Source organism: Pipistrellus kuhlii, unplaced genomic scaffold (assembly GCF_014108245.1).
Source record: "Pipistrellus kuhlii isolate mPipKuh1 unplaced genomic scaffold, mPipKuh1.p scaffold_m20_p_167, whole genome shotgun sequence".
Taxonomy (NCBI): Eukaryota; Metazoa; Chordata; class Mammalia; order Chiroptera; family Vespertilionidae; genus Pipistrellus; species Pipistrellus kuhlii.
The window spans coordinates 31,104-52,072 of NW_023425479.1; the positions used below are offsets into that span (position 1 = coordinate 31,104).

Sequence of the window (20,969 nt, forward strand, 5' to 3'; positions counted from 1 at the left end):
CAGATTGGGCTGAAGTTCGACATCAACTGTTGCCTATTGGTGTTAAAGATGTAAGACCTGAGGGCTTTGATAACTTCTGAACCCCCTAAAAAGATTGAGCCATCTGCTACTAGCAAGGCCTCTGCTCACCATGTAAGAAGGTCCAGCTCTGCTCAACCAAGGTAACATCCCTAGGATACAACATCAAAGAAGGTAAGCGGACCCTCTCAAATAGTAGAGTTCAGGCCATCCTCTCAATACCCACCCCGAAGATGAAGCGGCAGGTTCGGGAATTCCTGGAGCCACAGGGTACTGCAGACTTTGGATCCTGGGTTTTGCTGAAATAGCCAATCCCCTATATTCAGCTACAGGGGATAAAAATCCAAGCCTCTCCTGGATGGAAGTAGAGGAAAAGGTGTTCCAAAAGTTAAAGCAGGCCCTTGTGAGTGCTCCACCTCTGGCACTGCCGGACCTCACCAAGCCCTTCCAGCTTTATGTGGCAGAATCTCGGGGGGTTGCCCAAGGGGTACTAACACAAACTCTAGGCCCTGGAAGAGGCCAGTTGCCAACTTGTCTAAGAAGTTGGGCCCAGTGGCCACAGGATAGCCGGGCTGTCTGAAAACTATAGCAGCCACAGCCATACTGGTTAAGGAAGTCTCTAAACTGACTTTTGGCCAAGACTTATAAGTGGTTGCGCCCTCCTGAGCAGACTGCAGCTCCTACAATGAACCCTAAGGTGACATTTCCACTTCCAGAGCCCGTTCAGGCTCAGCAGTCAACCTTTCCACCTTTGGAACTAGAAGTGCCCATCATTCCAGAACCTACATTGGAGGCTGGTGCTACAACCCTGGAGCCAAATCCAGCTCCTGCAAAGCACCTTGAGGTGACACCTCCATGTCCAGAGACTGTTCATGTTTAGCAACCAACCGTTCCACCTTTGGACCTGGAGCTCACCATCACTCCAGAACCCACTTTGGAGGCTGGTGCTACAGCCCTGCAGCAGAATGCAGCTCCTCCAGAGCACCCTGAAGTGACACTTCAACATCCACAACTTGTTCAGGTTCAGCAGCCATCTTTTTCTGAAGTCACAGCCACAGTTCTACCATTTGACGTGGAAGTTACAATCACTCAGCAACCAGAGTCATCAGAGACAGTTCCTCCAGTGACTGAACAGAATGCCACTACGAACATATGTGAGCTCTGTTCCTGCAATAATGGGACACTGTCGTGTATTGGTTTTGGCTCAAACCAGAGACTCCACAGAGTGCCAGTACCAGAGCCCAGCACCTACAATGGCACCTTCACTGTCTTAAACTTGCAGGGAAATGCTTTTCTTACATTGGTAAAGATACATGGAAGTCATACCATTTGATTGAGAAACTAAATCTCAGTGGAAATAATATGAATTATAATACATAAAGATTCATTAAGGCCTGCTTTCCCTCCAGTAATGAAATAGTACTGATAGGAATGCATTTGAATCATTACCTCTTCAAGATCCATATCTTTTTAATTTGCCAGCACTGGCCTGGCTAGCTCAGTCAGTAGAGCTGAGACTCTTAATTTGATAGCTTTTAAATAGTTAGATATGGGAACACAAGCAACATTTACAACACTTGATAGCATTCTCATGACGACTCCTGAATCAGAAAAAGTTATATTACCTAAGCATTTGGCCTGCCACCTCTGCCAACTTAAAAGACAGTCAAACTGCATTGTGATACCGAATGTCTGACTAACACACCTTGTGATGAAGAACTCTTAATAGAAGGACCGCTCATGAAAGTATTACAGTACAAGGCCGGCAGAACACCAGCACTGAGCTGACAATTGAGCCAGAGAGGGCACCCCCAAACAAAAATAGCGACACTTCCTCATTCCTTAAGAGCCTTCAGATGAGACTGCTCACTGAGCAGCAGGAAGTAAAGGTGTCCAATGCAGAGTGGGATGCGGAACAATGGAAAAATGAGAGGATGCAAGCCCCTGGGGAGCAGGCAGGGAAGGAATCAAATGATTTGACAAAAGAAGTGCCAGGATATGAGTACCTACTACAACGAAGTCATCATAGCATCACCTGTGATTGCAGTAGCTTTTTTTTTTTTTCTTTTTTTTTTTTAATTTTCTGCCTTGTGATTTGTCACAGTAAAGAGGCTACAAAAGAAAGCTCCAGGGGCTCTCTTGCAAGTGTCTAGCAGAACAAATCAGCAGAATACCAGCTGGGGAAGGGCAGTTTCTGGAAAAGGCTTTTTCTTTGGCTGAAGAATCTGTTTGCACCTCTCCTGGCCATATTTCAGAGGAAAAATGAGCTGAAGTTCCAAGATGCAGCTGAGAATTGTTCTGGTCAGCAAGACTCGGTCGAGGCAGGGCTCCAGCCAGGGAAGGAATGAGCAACCAGACCCACAACAAAGAATGCAGCATGATACACTTTAGCTAAGCATAACCGTTAGTCATAAAATAGTTCTGTTGCAAGGCTCAACCCCCAGGCAGGCAGGTCCTGTTTCCAGTAGCCGCATGGCAGAACAAACAGACCAAACCAGGTCAAACAGAGACTGCTTAAGCTGAAAATAAACCCCCACCCCAGGTGTTGTATAAACTTCAATTGTTACTGTACTAGTGGGATTTTCTATAGCTTATAACTGACCTTTCTTTATTAAAACTTTAGCCAACCATAATCTGCCAGGCATCCCTAAGACGGGGATAAAAGCAGCATGCTTAGAGTGGGTCGGGGCTCTCGTTGCTTGCTGCTGTGTCAGTTGACACGTGAGCCCGGACTCGAGTTCGTAATAAAGGCTTCCTAAATTCCAATTTGGCTGACTGGTGGTTGTCATTCGTGGGTCGCCCACAACAGAATGAAGCTTTCCTAAAAATGGAACAGGGTGAAGAAACCACCAGAGATAAGATGAATGCATCAGACTCTCCTGGTAAAGAGGAAGCAGAGGAAAGTGAGGGATAAAACTTCCACTGATTGGACCACAGCTTCAGCCTTATTTGATAGACCCTCCCTTCCCCCAACTGGTGTTAAAAATGTGGACCTGGAGATTTTGATAACCCCCCAGCCCCCTAAGAAGATTCCACCATCTGCCACTAGCAAGGTCTCCGATCATCATGCAAAGATTACCAAAGGAGAAAAACCTATATCCCAGCAGGAGTCCCCAGCTCTGTCTACTTCGGAGGCTGGTGCTACAGCCTTGCAGCAGACTGCAGCTCCTCCAAAGCACCCTGCAGTGGCATTTCCACTTCAAGAGCCAGTTCAGGCTCAGTGGCCAACCTTTCCACCTGCGGACCTGGAGCTCACCATCACTCCAGAATCTACTTTGGAGACTGGTGCTACAGCCCTGCAAAGCACCCTGAGGTGACACTTCCACCATCAGAGCCTGTTCAGGCTCAGTGGCCAACCTTTCCACTGTGGACCTGGGACTCACCATCACTCCAGAACCGACTTTAGAGGCTAAGGCATCCCTGCAGCAGAATGCAGCTCCTGCAAAGCACCCTGAGGTGACACTTCCACCACCAGAGACTGTGCAGGCTCAGCAGCCAACCTTTCCACCTTTGGACCTGGAGCTCACCATCACTCCAGGTGATGCAGAGCAAATCAGCAGAATACCAGGTGGAGAAGGGCAGTTTCTGAAGAAGGCTTTTTCTTTTACTGTGACTTCCCTCCCCCGCATCTATAACATACCATTGGACTATCAAGAGTAATCCCCTTTATTCCCAATCCCCAAGGCACAATCTCCCACCAGAGCAGAGAACATGGAACCCATCATTGTTATCTTGTTGCCCAAATACCATCTCTATGTGCTGTAAATGTTCATTGTTAACTAGCCTATACCCTATACCAGACAATGTAAAAAAGCATTTGTCTCTTCACTCTACTCTTTATCCAATCTCAGAGATTTCCCTAATCTACCACCAATGCATTTCATGTAAGCCTTATTTGATAGACCCTCCTTGGATTTTAATGTATAAAATAAACTGCAAAACTGCCATTCTCTGGAGCATTCCCCAATCCATTGAAATTTTGCTTCCTGGCAATTGTTATTAGTTTGGCTCAAATAAACTAATAAAAATTCTTTACAGGTTTGAACATTTCTTACATAGACATATTTTATTGTTTACAGTTAAGCAATTTTGAAAATGCTCCCAAAAATATAAATGGACTTTGTCATATCACTTAAGAAAACATAAAACCACCCCTTCCTAATCCCTGCCCCCTGCCCCTCTGATGTAGTTCAGTGGTAGAGCACAGGCTCATGGACCAAAGGGTCACAGGTTCAACTCCTGATCAAGGGCATGCACCTTGGATACAGGTTCAATCCCTGGCACCTTGGTTGCAGGTTCATCCCTGGCCCTTGTCAGGACACATGCAGGAGACAACCAATTAATGTGTCTCTCTCACATTGATATTTCTCTCTCTCGTCCTTCCTCTCTGAAATCTAGATAATAAAGAGGTAATATGCAAATTGTCTTCACGCCGTGATGGGTAACAACTGAACAGGAGGGCACGCAGTGAGCTACGTGTGGCAGAGAGCTACGAGTGATGGTGGGCTGGGAAGCCAGCTGAGGCAAGTGGCAGCAAGCTACTCGTTCACAGATTTGTGCACAGGGCCACTAGTAAAAATATATTTTAAAGACTAATTATTCTTGCCAAAACTGGTTTAGATAAATGGATGGAGCTTCGGCCTGGGGACTGAGGGGTCACGGGTTCAATTCTGATCAGGGGCGTGTTGCAGGACATCCCCAGTGGGAAGTTGCAGGAGGCAGCTGATTGATGTTTCTCTCTCTCTCTCTCTCTCTCTCTCTCTCTCTCTCTCTCTCTCTCTTTCTCTCTCTTCCTGTGAAAAATCAGTAAAATTTAAAAAAATAATTACTATTCTTAACTGCTACTCTAAAACCCCACTATTTCAGGTGAATACCTTATTGGTCTTTACTAGTCATCTGATGTGTTATGGAATCTTAACATTAGCATTTTCGTGTACAATTTATCTATTTTGCATGTTAGGCCCTCTTGTCTACCCTGGGAGCAGTGGCACCATTCTCTAAATGAGCAAAGCAGGAGGTCATTGTCTTAGCCAAAGTCACATGGTCAAGACAAAATTCAGACTATGTGCCCCAGGTCTTCCTGCCTGGGCGCTTTCATGGCATGTCCTAAATTGACTGAATCCAGGTCCCGTGTCTAGGGAGCGGTCCTCACCTCCCTTGACTCCTGCTCTTTCTAGCCACCCTGGGCTTCTGTCCTTTCATTGACGTAGCTCTCACTTTTCCATTGATCCGTATTCCACTCAGCCTTGGAAACCTTTACTTCTTGCTGCTCATTGAAGCTTCATTAGGAGGCCTGTTCTGAAGATGAGCTCGCCATAGGCCAGTTGCACATTGACCCCAGAGCAGTCCATTTTCAAAGAAGGAATAACATTAGAAATGAGCCTTCCCAGGCCACTGTTGGAGAAGAGGGGCTGTAACTGCTGGCTTAGCTCAGTTTCAAGTCCATCGCCCAGGGATGAGAACAATGGGAAACTGAAGCCTGCAGATCTGGAGGAAAAGGCAGTGATATTCCTGATGCCTTTCGCTGATTCAACTGTTGACATAAAGTTGTTTGTAGTAACAGCAGAATCTGCAGAGATAAGAGGCCTCTGTGCGAGCATCACTCTTGTTCATGGCTGGGCTAGAAAACTAGTTTGAGAATCTCTCTCCCTCTCCCTTCCTCTCTGAAATCAGTAAGAAAACAAATTGTTCCCAATCATTTACATGAGGAAAAGCTCATCCTCATCAGCATCCTGTGGCTCTGCTCAATTTCTTGCCTATGATGAATTGATAGTCTAAACACAGTCCTGAGCCAAAGAGGCCACTTCTCCAGAAACATCCTCCTCAAAAACCAACAGGGAAGGGATTAAAAATGGTGGCAGAGTAAGTGGATGCTGCACAGACATGCTCCCAGGAACAAAATGAAATTACAAATAAAACACAGAAAAACTTCCTGAATAATCAACAGGAGAGAACCCTGATACTTGCGGACCAAAAGTGGAGACTGCAGAGAGACTGCAGGCAACAAGTAACTTCCTATCTAATAAAAGAGTAATATGCAAATTAACCATCACTCCACTAGACCCACAAGCCACACCCACCAGGCAATCAGGAGCAAGAATGCAGATTAACCCAACCAAGATGGCTGCTGCCACGGAGACAGCAGGAGAGAGGCTTGGATTTCCCTAGCAATGGAGGAAGCCAAGTTTTCTGCACACCTGGCAGGCCCAGGCCTCCACTTAAGGCTATAAAGTTTCAATTATAGAAAATAAATCTCAACAAAAATGGCGGCAGCCATGGATATGGAGAGGTAGGATTTCCCCTGACAATGGAGGAAGCCAATCTCCTGCAGCCCTGGTCTGCTTTGGCCCCTGCTTAAGGCTACAAAGTTTCAATTATAGAAGATAAATAAATCCCAACAGAAATGGCTGCCACCACGGAGCAAGCAAAAGGCTTGGCTCTGCTCCAGGCTATAGTTTCAATTGTAAAAGATAAATAAATCCAAGATACCAGGGCCTCCGCTTGGTTTGCTCACCTGCAAATCACCACAGATGCCTCGCTCAGGCTGCCCCACCCCCCAAGGGAACCCCCACCCTTCAGAGCAAACCAGCTAGACCCCAACCATGCACCAGGCCTCTATCCTAATAAAAGAGTATTATGCAGATTGACCATCAGTTCAGCACACAAGATGGCTGCCCCCATGTGGTCAAAGATCCTGCCCCCATGTGGACACAAGATAGCCACCACAAGATGGCCCCCAGGGGAGGGCAATTGGGAGGGACCGGGCCTGCAGAGGAGGGAGGTTGGGGGCAAACAGTTCTTGCATCCCACTTGTCTGGGTTGCTTATTTGTGCCCTATTATTTTGGATCGCTCACTATGCCCCAGTATCCTGGGTCACTCTCCTTTCCCCATTTGCCTTAGTTTCTCAATGTGCTCAGGACCTCTGCCTGTCATGTCTGGGCTGCGGGCTTCTATTCCTGTGGCAGCTGTTATGTCTCCAGGTCAAGGTAGCTATGATTCTGGAGTTAGCTATGGACTCTATCTTGCTGACCTCCATCCCCCTGGGGCCCTCCGAGCCCTGGTCTTGGTATCAGCAAAATCCCTCAAATATTGAGTTTTCTTCACTCAATCATAATGACTCAGCTGTTCTTTCAGAGTTCTCTGCTCCGAACACTCAGGAGGCTTTAGCTCAGCTTCCACTTCAAGAAGCCTCAACTCAGTCTACAGTGATCTATGAGCCATTGAAGTTTTTCTTGAACCACCACCAAGGAATTCAAGATAAGAATCTTCCTATCCTTGCCGAAACCGGTTTGGCTCAGTGGTAGAGCGTCGGACTGCGGACTGAAGGGTCCCGGGTTCGATTCCGGTCAAGGGCATGTACATTGATTGCGGGCACATCCCCGGTAGGGGGTGTGCAGGAGGCAGCTGGTCGATGTTTCTCTCTCATCGACGTTTCTAGCTCTCTATCTCTCTCCCTTCCTCCACACTGTAAAATATCAATAAAATATATTTAAAAAAAAAAAAAAGAATTTTCCTATCCTTAATATTTTCAATCATCAAAAAGCTCATCTCTACCTCCCGTGCCTCTTCCCGATATACAAACTTTGTGAATCCATGGAAAAGGTCAATGTCAATCTCCAAATTCTTCTATGGTTGTTGAAGTTCAGCCTTCACATCAAAGGCATCAGACTCATGTCCAGATTGGGAAGAAGCTCAATATCGACTGTTGCCTATCGGTGTTAAAGATGTGGACCTGGGGGGTTTGATAACTTCCCAGCCCCCTAAGAAGATTTCACCATCTGCCACTAGCAAGGCCTCTGCTCATCATGCAAAGATTACCAAAGAACAACCACCTACATCCCAGCAGGAGTCCCCAGCTCTGTCTACTTCAGAGGCTGATGCTACAGCCCTGCAGCAGAATGCAGCTCCTCCAATGCACCCTGAACTGACACTTCAACATCCAGAACTTGTTCAGGTTCAGCAGCCATCTTTTTCTGAAGTCACAGCCACAGTTCTACCATTTGACTTGGAAGTAACAATAACTCAGCAACCAGAGTCATCAGAGACAGTTCCTCCAATGACTGAACAGAATGCCACCATAAACATATGTGAGCTCTGTTCCTGCAATAATGGGACACTGTCGTGTATTGGTTTTGGCTCAAACCAGAGGCTCCATAGAGTGCCAGTACCAGAGACCAGCACCTACAATGGCACCTTCACTGTCTTAAACTTGCAGGGAAATGCTTTTCTTACATTGGTAGAGATACATGGAAGTCATACCATTTGGTTGAGAAACTAAATCTCAGTGGAAATAATTTGAATTATAATACATAAAGATTCATTTAAGGCCTGCTTTTCTTCCAGTATTTGGACTTGTCCTGCAATAAAATAGAATTTCTTGAAAGGAATGCATTTGAATCATCACCTCTTTTACAATATATAATTCTCCATAATAATCCTCTGATGAGTCTTCAAGATCCATATCTTTTTTAATTTCCCAGCATTGTCCCGGCTAACTCAGTTGGTAGAGCATGAGACTCTTAATTTGCCATCAGTGAAATAGTTAGATATGGGAACACAAGCGACATTTACAACACTTGATAGCATTCTCATGACGACTCCTGAATCAGAAAAAGATATTTTACCTACCCATTTGGCTTGCCACCTCTGCCAACTTAAAAGACAGTCAAACTGCATTGTGATACCGAATGTCTGACCAACACACCTTGTGATGAAGAACTCTTAATAGAAGGACCGCTCATGAAAGTATTACAAGGCCGGCAGAACACCAGCACTGAGCTGACAATTGAGCCAGAGAGGGCATCTCCAAACAAAAATAGCGACACTTCCTCATTCCTTAGGAGCCTTCAGATGAGACTGCTCACTGAGCAGCAGGAAGTAAAGGTGTTTAAGGCAGAGTGGGATGCAAGCCCCTGGGGAGCAGGCAGGGAAGGAATCAAATGAGTTGACAAAAGAAGTGCCAGGATATGGAACTACAACAAAATCCTCATAGCATCACCTGTGATTGCAGTAGTAGTTTGTTGTTGTTGTTGTTGTTGTTTGTTGTTTTCTGCCTCATTACAATTTGTCACAGTAAAGAGGTTACAAAAGAAAGCTCCAGGGGCTCTCTTGCAAGTGTCCAGCAGAACAAATCAGCAGAATACCAGCTGGAGAAGGGACGGTTCTGGAAAAGCTCTTTGTTTGGCTAAAGAATCTGTTTGCACCTCTCCTGGCCATATTTCAGAGGAAGAATGAGCTGAAGTCCCAAGATACAGCTGAGAATGAAGCTTTCCTAAAAATGGATCAGGGTGAAGAAGCCACTGGAGACAAGAAAAATGCATCAGAATCTCCTAAGTGAGGGATAAAACCTTTACTGATTGGACCATATCCTTAGCCTATTTGATAGACCCTCCCTTCCCCGACTGGTTGGCAGAATATGATGTAACCCGAGTCTGCCACCAGGACATTCTGGACACATTGAGCCACCCATCAGTGAGTGCTGACTATCCTGGGGCCCACCTCTTCCCGTTCCTCCCCTCAAAGGCGTGTTCACTGTTGCACGTGTTGCTGTTCTCCCCTTTGGAGACACCCGGCTGGGTCCTCCTCCTCCTCTAAACCTGGTTTGTCTACCCTCTTTTGTAATCAATACAGAATAAACTTCCTCTTTTAACTTGTAAACAAACAAACAAACAAATTCCAGTGGCAGCTGGACACGCTGGCCCAGGACAAACTGAGTCTGGAGGCAGAGTTTGGCAACATACAGGGGCTGGTGGAAGACTTGAAAAATAGTCTGAGGATGAGATCAGCAAGCACACAGAGATGGAGAATGAATTTGTCCTCATCGAGAAGAATGTGGATGGCCCTGGCCAGTATTCTCAGTGGTTAGAGTGTGCACTCATGGACCAAAGGGCCTTGGGTTCAATTCCCAGTCAAGGGCATGTACCTCGGTTAAAGGTTCCCAAGTCCCTGTGGGATCATGCACAGGAGGTGACCAATCCAGGTGTCTCTCTCACTTCAACGTCTCTCTTCCTACTCCTCTCTCTCTCTCTCTCTCTCTCTCTCTCTCTCTCTCTCTCTGGAAATCAATGGGAAGATATCTTCAGATGAGCATTTTATTAAAAAGAAGAAAGATGTGGATGAAGCTTACATGAGCAAAGCAGAGCTGGAGGCCCTCCTGGAAGGGCTGGCCAATCAGATCCACTTCTACAGGCAGCTGTATGTAGAGATTCGTGAACTGCAGTCCAGACCTCCCACACATCCATGGTGCTGTCCATGGACAACAACCGCTCCCTGGAGCTGGAGCATCATTGCCAAAGTCCAGGCCCAGTACATGGAGATCCCCAACTGCAGCTGGGCTGAGGCTAAGAGCATGGACCAGATCAAGTATGAGGAGATGCAGACGTTGGCTGGGAAGCATGGGATGAATTGAGTCACACGAATACTGAGATTTCTGAGAAGAACCAGAACATCAGCCAACTCCAGGCTGAGATCTAGGCCTCAAAGGCCAGAGGGCTTCCCTGAGGCCCTGTCACTGTTGGTGAGCAGTATGGGGAACTGGCCATCAAGGATGCTTGGACCCCACCTCCAAGGGGTGTGGGCACTAAGGGGGTGGACTAGGCCTCGAATGGCAGGACACATGCTGGCTGGCTCCTTGTGCTTCATAGGGCTGCACTGGCACCTTCAGAGCTCTATTCATTTTTTCTGAGAAAAAGAGTGAGTGAGAGAGAGAGAGAGAGAGAGAGAGAGAGAGAGAGAGAGAGAGAGAGAGAGAAGGAGGGAGGGAGGGAAGGAGGGAGGGAGGGAAAGAGGGAGGGAGGGAGGGAAGGAGGGAGAGAGAGAGAAAGAGAGAAACATCAATTTGTTGTTCCAATTATTTATACATTCATTGATTCTTGTATGTACCCTGCGCCCTGACCAGAGATTGAATCTACAACCTTGGCATATAGGGGTGACCTTCTAACCAACTGAGCTCCCTGGCCAAAGCCTATAATTCCTCACCTACCAATAAAATAAAATAAAAATACTTTTGATAATGAAAAACTCATGGGACAGCCTTTTGTCAGTCCATATATCCTAGCCAAATAAATTGGGAATCAGCAATAAATAAAAGCTGTTAATTTTCTGAGGTTGTTTCAACCACTAACTGTGGATGACTAAATCTTTGCCTTTAGATTTATCTTCTCCCCTCAGCAACAACTTCCCTATTCAGTTTATATACACATTTTTTTGGGAAGGTCAGGAAAAGAAAGATACCAGTCTGCCCCATTTCCACTCAACCAGAAGCCTTCCTTCCCAACTGCTGTCCGTGCACTTGTTATACTGCCATCATTCTCATCATCCAGGACAGAAATTTCCCAGGGTCTTGTTTTTCTCTTTCCTCTACATCCCAACCCCCCAACTCCCATCAATCACTAAATCTTGTCAGTTCTGCCTTTATAGTGTCCCCAGGATTTTCTTTCTACTCCTGTCACAACCGCTGTGGTCCAGCGCCTTCTCACTTTACTCCTAGATTTTGCTACAGCATTCTATTTGATCCCCCTGAATCAAGCTTTCCACTCTAGATCACTCTGCATATGAAATCTAAAATAATCATATTTTAATCATCTGTCTCTCTCATTTGAAAACTTTCAGTGGCTCTCCCTATTTCAGTGTAACTTTCACACCCTTAGCAGGTTTTTGTAATCATATTAGAGGTCCAGTGCACGGATTCATGCACCGGTGGGGTCCCTTGGTCTGGCCTGTGGGATCAAGACAAAACTGGCTCTCAGACATCCCCCGAGGGGTTCTGGATTGCAAGAGGGTGCAAGCCAGGCAGAGAGGGACCCCACTGGTGCACCATTGGGGCTGCAGAGGGACTGTGGGAAGGCTCCAGGGTGAGTCCAGCCTGTCTGACCTAGTCCTACTAGGCCAGACCCCAGCAGCAAGCTAACCTACCAGTTGCAGTGCCTGCCTCCTGGTGGTGAGTGCATATCATAGCGACTGACCAAATGGTGGACTGGTCAGACACGTAGCATCATTAGGCTTTTATACATATAGATTTTTCACTGCTTCCTAAACCAATTCTTTACAGCCAGACTGGTCTATTAAGTCCTGATCAGTCCTGCAGCCATGCTTTTGCCTACACTGCACTCACTGGTTTTTCAATATTTAATAAATCATAGACTACCTTTAAATACCAGCTAAAGTTCTAGCTTATTCATGCAGCTTTCTTTGACTCCCACACCCCAGTGACTACAGGTTCTGGTGAGTTATATCTCTTTTAGTACTTAATGATATATCACCTCCCCTTTTATGCATGTTTCCTTATTTCCCACCTATCATTGTTATGTTCTTTGGACGATGTCATATTCCTGTAGCTTCCACAGCCCTTCGCCCTGGATTGGGAACAAAATGGGTGATATATATATATATATATATATATATATATATATATATATATATATAGATATATATATATATATATAAAGTCAGGGGGCAAAGATGAGTTCTGGACATAACTGAGGGATCCAATAATAATAACAGCTGACACATATATATATATATATATATATGTTTGGCAGTGATATGTGCTTTACACATATTAACTCGTCTAAATCTCACACAATCCTATGTGGAGGTACCTATATAATCTTCATTTTACAGATAAGGAGATTGAATCCCAACGCTAATAAAAGACATAAGGGCAAACCCAGTCGTTCTAGACTCCCTACTCTTAACCACTCAGTTGTATCATCACCAATAAGGTGAGAAGAGGGCAGTGTTGCTTTAAAGAGGATGGATCAAAAGGGGGAGAAGAGTAGAAGTTAAGGGGTGAATGACAGGACTAAAAACATGGATAAGGAAAAAGAATATGGGTAAATACAACTGGGTCAGAAGACTCTGGTTGCAGTGTTATGGTAACTTCCAGGTGGGTGCTAACTCTCTACCTGCTCTTGTGGAGGTGTACCTGTGAGTCACTTCAGGGCACGTAAGAGAAGGAGCCTCCCCAACTAGGCAGCTCCGCTCCGTGAGGGTCCGCTCCGGTCTGCCCTGCGAGACCTCGTGAGGGCCTCGGATCCAACGGCTCCAGTTTTCCGTTGAAAATGCGTTCTCCCAGCCAGAGTTCAACAGGCTCCGCTAAAAGTCCCGCCTCTATTCCCTGATTGGTATGTTCTGGATCCTGTGCCTTTGATTAGTCCAAAGGCAGTATCCTGATTGGTCAGAATAGAGCCGCTCTGATTGGTCAGAACTGCACAGCTGATTGGACGAGGAAAGCTTCAGCCTTATTGGCTGGAATGGTATGCCAGGAAACCTTTAGAAGGATTAGCTCAACCGGCAGAAGCACAATGTGGACATGTAGTTCACTTTTACTAGGAGTCAGGCTAGTCACTAGCCGCTAGTGCAAAGGCAGACAGTCCAGCCTGCAGATTCTCCGCAAAAACAGCCCCCTGTGCGGAAATGGCTGCTAGACTCTGCTTTTTTTTGCTGTTTGTTTTTTAAATGATTTTATTGATCCTTAGAGAGAAAGAAAGAACTGGGATAGAGAGAAACATCATCCACTGGCTGCCTCCTGCACACCCCCTACTGGGGGTCGAACCTGCAACCACGACATGTGCCCTAACCGTAATTGAATCACGACTCTGGGTTCATGGGTCACAACTACTGAACCACAGCCTGGGCTAGGCTCTGCTTTTTTATTTTATACTCATCAGACACTAGGAGCACTTCTTAGTAGGCGTCCTTCCCCCCCACTCTCTCCCCCTTCATCTTCGCAGAGTTCACAGCACTTATGGATAGCAGCTCTCCAGGTACCCACCCAGCCCCCTTGCTGCAGACTCCTTTCCCACCTCTATCCGACCCCCATGCTCACTTCTGCTCTGGTCTCCTCCACCCCTACATCCCCTCAACAGAGGGGAAATGCGCCTACATATCAAGTGACAAAAATAAAATAAAATAGATTTACCAAGGGAAAGAGGTGCATTGTTCAAGTGGAGATTGTATTGCTGCAGTTTGCAGGCCCCACACTCTTCCCTCTTCAAAAATCGTGCCAGTCCGCAGCCACTTGACTGACCTGGATGAGCAGCACTCCCACAGCAGGCCATGCCCCCCACCATTGCATGAATCCCATGCACCGGGCCTCTAGTCCCTTATTTATAAAACTATTTAGAGCTTGTAAAGGATTTCAATTAATATGATTTTTAAGCGTTTGAATCACAGTTATCCTTTGAGGTAGATAAAGACATTAATATCCCTATTTTACTGATCAATAAGCCTACGCTTTCCCTGGGACCTAATGTTAGGAGATGCAGTAAACTATTTTCTCCAGACATGAATCCAGTGAGCTGCTGTGGTAACTAAGGCCAATAAATATTATTGAGTGAAAAATAAACAGAGTATTAGTGGTCTTTGTGAAAAGCATGCTGTGTTACAAAAACTGAATGCAGTTCTACTTGCCACATCTTAAGCACAGGCTCAAAGTTGTGGGATACAGAATAGAAAAAGGGCAATTAAATTGCCAAGGGACTTGACAAGCTGCTTAATTTGAAGCATAAACAAACTAACAAAAGCTAAACCCAGTTTAAGAGACCACAGGAAGATGTAAGAAGAAAGGTACCAACCAAGTCTACAAAACTGCTATGCCATGGGTGCTTACCACACTAGTGGCATGCACTAGGTACTGTTTACCTGATGACAAAAACTAAGACTAAAACTAACCAAGACTTATTCACCATATCACAAACTATTAAGAGAATGAGTCTCTTTTTAAAATGAATTTAAAATAAATATTAGCAAGAATTTATGTGCCCCTCTATTAGGAACTTTACATATACTTCTTTAATCTTCACAACTACCCCTGTGATACACAGGAATTAACATTTTAGAAAAACTAGCACTCAATAATTACTTGTCCAATTTTTTAAAGGGCTGTTTGTTTTGTTTTTTGCTTCGCTCTATTATACAGGGGAAAATATAAAATAAGAAGGAATATAGGAATGTAAAGATAGTTTTAAAGATTCAGTCTTACCCTGACTGGTTTGGCTCAGTGGATAGAGCATCAACCTGAGGACTGAAGGGTCCCGGGCTCGATTCCGGTCAAGGGCATGGTTGTGGGCTCATCCCCAATAGGAAGTGTTCAGGAAACAGATGGTTGATGTTTCTCTCTCATTGATGTTTCTAACTTTCTATCCCCTTTAGCTCAGATAGCATTCATTTACAATATGGTATTTCATCAGTCCAAGAATAAAATGGTAAGAAAAAAGGAATAATTGTGTGATTACACAATCATTGTGTAATTATGAAGCAAATTTAACTCAGGTAAAAGAACTGTGAACCAAACAACAGGACTTGTTTTGAACATAATTTCAACAGCAGCATCTTAAGAAAAATCCCAGTTAAAACACAAATTTAGCAAAACGTTTTTGCTCAACATTCAGTTTTAATAGAAACATATTTAATTATGGGCAGTGAAACAGAAACAAGAGAAAACAGAAGTATCAACCATGTTTTTAAAATCCTTTTCTAGAATGACTAATGTTTATTATGAGGTTGTAGCTTCACTGACAATAAATATCAACAATATCAGGAAATAGAACAATTATTGTCCAAATACTGATCTTCTGTAACCAAAATACATTTTTGGGTTCAAGAAAACACAATATACACATACCAAATAAAACACTCCATAAACACCCAAAACAAAAACTAGCTGAAGAATAGAACTGAACTGGCAGGAACACACTTATTGTGTTACTGCTTTAAGGACCCCACGGAGAACCTTGTAACTCATTAATTGCACGTTTTCTTTTGGAGGGAAACAAGGTCCTCTCTCTGTCACATATGCATAAGGAAATCTCAAAACCCAGAGGCCATCTGGTGGGAGAGTGATTTCTTGTTTTTCTGGGTAGAATACTGGACATGGTGGTGGGCCCGGTTGAACCTGGAAAACACAGGTAATATAATTATTTTTACATTTTTCAATAAGAAACATATGAAAATAAATGCCTAAATAAGCAATAGGTTTGTAGGTAATAGTACACTCCAACATTTCATTGTTTAATCTCAAATATTATCCTGCTTTTCTATAGTTTTTAACTTCAAGTTCTGCCTCTGAACCAATCTATGTTACTTGATGACATGAACTGATAAACACACATTTAAACATTTTTTTAAATGTTATTTGTTTGTTTTGTTTTTGTTAAACCTCACTAAGGATATTTTTCCCATTGATTTTTAGAGACAGTGGAAGGGAGAGGTAGAGAGAGAGAGAAGCATCGATCTGAGAGACATGCCGATTATTTGCTTCCTGCCCACACCCTGAGCAGCACTGGGGATTGAGCCTGAAACTCAGGTACGTGTCCTTGACAGAATCAAACCCGAGACCCTTAAGCCTATAGGCTGATGCTTTAGCCACTGAGCAAAACTGGCTAGGGCTGTTTTTATTGATTTTAGAGAAAGAGGAAGAGAGAGCGAGAGAGAAATAGAATCATTGGTATAAGAGAAACACTGATTAGCACTCTTAACTGGGGATCGAGCCCCAACCTGGATATGTGCCTGAATGGGAATCAAACGGGTGAACTTTTGGTGCATAGAACAACTGAGCCATGCCGACCAGGGCAAAAGTATCTAAATTAAGTCCTGGTTAATGAAATAATTACTTTGACATTATCCTTTTCTTTTTAAAAAAAATCAAAACAGTCCTGGCCATTTGGTTCAGTGGATAGATTGTTGGCCTGCAGATTGAAGGGTCCCAGGTTCAATTCCAATGAAGGGCACTTGCCCAGGTTGTGGGCTCCATCCCCAGTAGGAGACATGCAGGAGAAAGCCAATCAATGATCCTGCCTCATCACTGATGTTTCTATCACTCCCTCTCCCTTTCTCTCTGAAGTATATATTTCAAAAACTATCAAAGCAAGCATCAGGCCTTGGCTGGGTAGCTCAGCTGGTTAGAGCAACATCCCAATATACCAAAGTTTGTGAATTTGATCTTCAGTCAGGATACATACCAGAAACAACCAATGAATACATAAATAAGTGGAAAAACAAACCAACATTTCTTTATCCCTCTAAAATCAATCAATAATTTTTTTTAATCTTCACCTGAGAATATATATTTTTTTCTTTTTTAAATATAATTTTATTGATTTCAGAGAGAAAGTGGGAGGAAGAGAGAGGTAGAACATCAATGATAAGAGAGAATCATTGATCAGCTGCCTCCTGCTTGCCCCCTAATGGAGTTCAAGCCCGGAACCCCAGCATGTGCCCTGAATGCAATCAAACCCAAAACCCTTCAGTCTGCAGGCGATGCTCTATCCACTGAGCCAAACCAGCTATGGCTGCGGATATGTTTTTACGGATTTTAGAGAGAAGAAGGAGAGAGAGAAACATTGACACAGTATGTGTCTTGAGTGGGAATCGAACCTGCAACTTTTTAATGTACCAAGGATGATGCTCCAACCAACAGAGCCACCCAGCTAGAGCTCAATAAATAAAGTTAAAAACCAAAAAATAAGCATCAGCACTTTTTTTTCCCTGAAGACAGAATTATATTTCTTACCTGAGGCATTAGTATTATCTGCAAAGGAGCATCAGGAACCACAACAAAAAGCCTCATAAGTTGAGCATAATGTGGTTTTAGTCCTCTACCCTGAGATGATGACAGAATATACAAGGGCATATCACTATTCAGGGCTTTTAAAGCTGATTCCTTTGGTCCACTTCCCAGTACTTTCATCACTTTGTCAGGTCCTGAGCACATAAACCTCCGACCTCGAGAGTCTTCATATTCAAAGCCCACAAATGCGCGAGCTATGTCATCTCGCCGTCTTCCTCTTCCCATTACAACTGCACTCCTCTTTCCGGGAATAGCTTTATTTGGAGCAGGCCAAGAATTTGTGTCCAAGTCTCCTTCATCTTCAGCTCTCGTCCTGATAACAATGTCCCAAGGCATAAGATAGTTTGTCCCAGGAATGAAGCCTTGTTGATCCAAACCTGTATGAAAGTTGTAAGACTTAGCAGGGCCTAGCTTAACCAGAGACCAGCTCGAGAATTTGGGTAGGAGACCTTTAGGGCAATTTGAATGCAGCATGCCTGGGAGATACTCAACTGTGGATGCCTGTCGATCAATCAAGTTTGGTCTCTTCTCAGTTTTAACTTCTCCTTGACCATGGACTTCTGGATTATCTCCTCCTGCTTGTGGATCAGCTGGATAGGTACCTAAACTATCTGTGGATTGGCCTAAACTCAAAGCTAAACTCAGGCTTGTGCTCTCTCCTTGGGTTTGAGGTTCTTTTTCTTTAAGTTTATCAGCATCAGTATCTGGAGGGGCAGGAGAAGATTCATTTTTGGCAGGAGCAGGATCTGGAGTACTTGGTTCAAATATTGGAAAATTAATATGATCCAATTTTCCACAACATTTTTCTTCTAGAAGCTATGAAGAGGGAAGAAAAAAACAAACAAAAAATCCCGTGAATTTTTCATTTAAAGTAAGTCTTCACTATAAAAAGCATGATCAACAATTAATGAGTAAGCAAGTACTTTCCCTTGTCTACAACTCACTATAGTCACATTTACTTTTCTATTTTACTTCTGAAAACATGTATTTTTATTCAGTTGGTAGTAAGTAAAAAGAAAGCAAGAAGAAGAAAACAAGGAAAAAAATCCATTGTCTACCTGGTAAAAGTCATAGTTAGCCGCCTTGATATCAAAAGGATCATCTCGAGGTGCTTGTTTCCTTCCACAGTTACAGGCCCCAGTGGATCGAGCTCTGCTGTTGTGATATAGCACAGGAGGATTCCTATCAGCCTCCGGTTTTTCTCCTGGAAAATAAGAGAGTCATTATTAATTTGATACACACACAAAAAGCAGAATCAAATTTATTTTGCCTTCTAACCCCAAAAATGTTAATATGAGGTTTTGTATTATTTAACCGTTCTCATTTACTAATCCCCTAGAATTCATTTTTTAAATACAAAAAAAAATATAATTAGCAGTCATAGCTGATTATTTTTACAGGAGAAAAAATACAATGTGTCTACATTTCTGTTCTTTTTAAAAAATATCAATACATAGTGAACAAACACTCTTAAAACCAGAATAAAAAGACAGCTCAAAGTTTTGACTTACCTGATTTAGGTAACGAGTGAAATTTATGTACACAGTGTTGATCAGTTAAACTCCTCTCTTCACAGAGCTGATGGCCATTGCTCCAAAACTTGTAGCAGTCCTCATGTAATTGCATGGCATATTTGTGAAAGGCTGGGCCCCTCGCATGTTGACTGTAGACTCGCAGAGCCTGGGCAAGTTGATTCTTATGGACAGTCATTGTGTAATTATGAGGCAAGTTTGACTGATAAGCACTATGGGCCATGGGTAAAGCTTTTTGGCACCGGTTTTCTGAGAATTTGGTGTCAATATCCAAAAACCCTTCCAAGATTTTAATACTGCTGAAAATCTTAGATGTTAGCTCCCCAGTGGGAGACCCCAGATCCTCCTCTTTCCCATCAATGGCTACTTCATACAGTTTGGAAGCTGCTGAGATCCACTTCTGGTAAGTGGGAAGTTCAAAATGAGAAGGTTGTGGGTTCCTGCCCACACTGTCGTCAAAACCTTTCTTGCTGAGAACTAGCTCCACATGCTGCCACAGAAATTCCCGAAGAGTGAAATCCACTAGCTGCCCTGAAGAACTGGAACTGCTGCTATCCACGTGGAAAGACAGCTGTTGCCGGATATGCTGCCTCATCACCTGGTATCGCCTGGGTCCAGAAAGGGGTGCAGGCACCAGCAAAGATTCAGGATCCTTCACCGTACACTGACTCCTCAGTTGGTCCAGCAACATGCCTACGGGGTCCTCCTCCTGGCTCCCTGGAACGATGTACACAAAAGCTTGGTTGGCAGGCACAGTAAAGAGGCAGTTGATACTCTGATTAGTCAAGACACGACTCTTGCGAAAGATTCTATAAATCTGGTCCTCCAGGGCATGTTGCAGTCTCCTTTTGGGGGAATGCTTCTTGGGTTTGTCTGGATGCGCCGGGTCTTGGCTCCGAGGGGGTTCCACTTTGAGGGCTCCGTTGAGTTGAAACAGGAAAAGAAGTCTAGGCGGGCAAGGTCGGCAGTTTAGTTTCCAGTCTTTGCCAACGGGACAATCCTTAATGGCTGTTTTGAGGAGGGGCAGTACTTTCTGTCTCAGTCCATCCAGGGCTCTGAATACCCGATCGTAAGTGATGTCAAAGGAACAAGTGGGATGGACCAAAAGCAGGATATGACAGACGGAGAAGAGGTAAAGGAGACTGAGGCACTGCAGTTTTTCCTGATGCTTCCAGAACTCGTGTGCTTCTGCATGAGGTAGAGAGAGGCCCCCTCCAGCTTCCCCGCTCTGAAGGGCCATACAGGCCCGCAGCAGCTGGGAGTTGTCACAGATGGAAGTAAGAAGGAGATAGAGAACTTTGCTTTCCTGATTGTAATAGGCCTGCAGGAGGCTGTAGTCCTGAGAGCCCGGCCCAGTTTGGTTACCTTCTGCGGCGGCCACACCTCCCCGGACTGGATCCGCCGCCCCGGCCCCAGCCCCAGCCCCAGGGTCGCCCGCTCCACCGGCCTCCCCGGCGGCGACGGTCTCGGTCCTGGTTCCAGGCCCTGGGTCCCCAGGATCCTGGGGGCGAAAAAGGGGGAAGACCTGTCGGTCGCACACCGTGTTCACAAGTGAGAACTTCTCGGAATTCAGTCGCAGGGCCGTCTTGCCAAAGATTCCCACCACGCAGATCTCATCCTCTCGCCAGGGAGGCTCCGGCCCGCTCGCCGCGCTGCCCCCGCCCTCCGGAGGGGACCCCTCGGTGCCTTCGGGGCTGCTCCACGCTGACGCGCCCATCAGAAGCTCTCGCAAGCTGACAGGACCCGCCATGGTGCTGGGACTTCTCGCCAGCCCTTCCGGTCCGCCGGCCAAACGCAACCGGCCTGCGTCCCGTGTTGAAATCCCTCCTCCGCTCCTTCAGTGCCCGCG

General features: G+C 44.9%; 1 protein-coding gene, 1 long non-coding RNA gene and 2 pseudogenes across 2 annotated transcripts; 2 read left to right on the forward strand and 2 right to left on the reverse strand.

The window, feature by feature from the left end:
- Positions 1-687: 687 nt before the first annotated feature.
- LOC123652459 lies at positions 688-1,150 on the reverse strand. The gene is made up of 3 exons (XR_006741811.1): positions 1,116-1,150; positions 915-1,052; positions 688-767 (listed from the first exon to the last, which is right to left on the reverse strand). It is a non-coding gene; the product is annotated as an uncharacterized LOC123652459 (long non-coding RNA).
- Positions 1,151-1,154: 4 nt separating this feature from the next.
- Positions 1,155-2,366, forward strand: LOC118720377 (annotated as a pseudogene).
- Positions 2,367-6,281: 3,915 nt separating this feature from the next.
- On the forward strand, positions 6,282-9,356 carry LOC123651050 (annotated as a pseudogene).
- A 6,050-nt stretch (positions 9,357-15,406) lies between these two features.
- SMG8 (SMG8 nonsense mediated mRNA decay factor) lies at positions 15,407-20,910 on the reverse strand. Its single transcript, XM_036440194.2, has 4 exons — positions 19,100-20,910; positions 18,647-18,792; positions 17,532-18,404; positions 15,407-15,914 (listed from the first exon to the last, which is right to left on the reverse strand). Exons 1-4 carry the CDS (start codon positions 20,868-20,870, stop codon positions 15,717-15,719), a joined length of 2,988 nt encoding a protein of 995 aa, XP_036296087.1. The 5' UTR covers positions 20,871-20,910; the 3' UTR covers positions 15,407-15,716.
- Between the last annotated feature and the right edge of the window lie 59 nt (positions 20,911-20,969).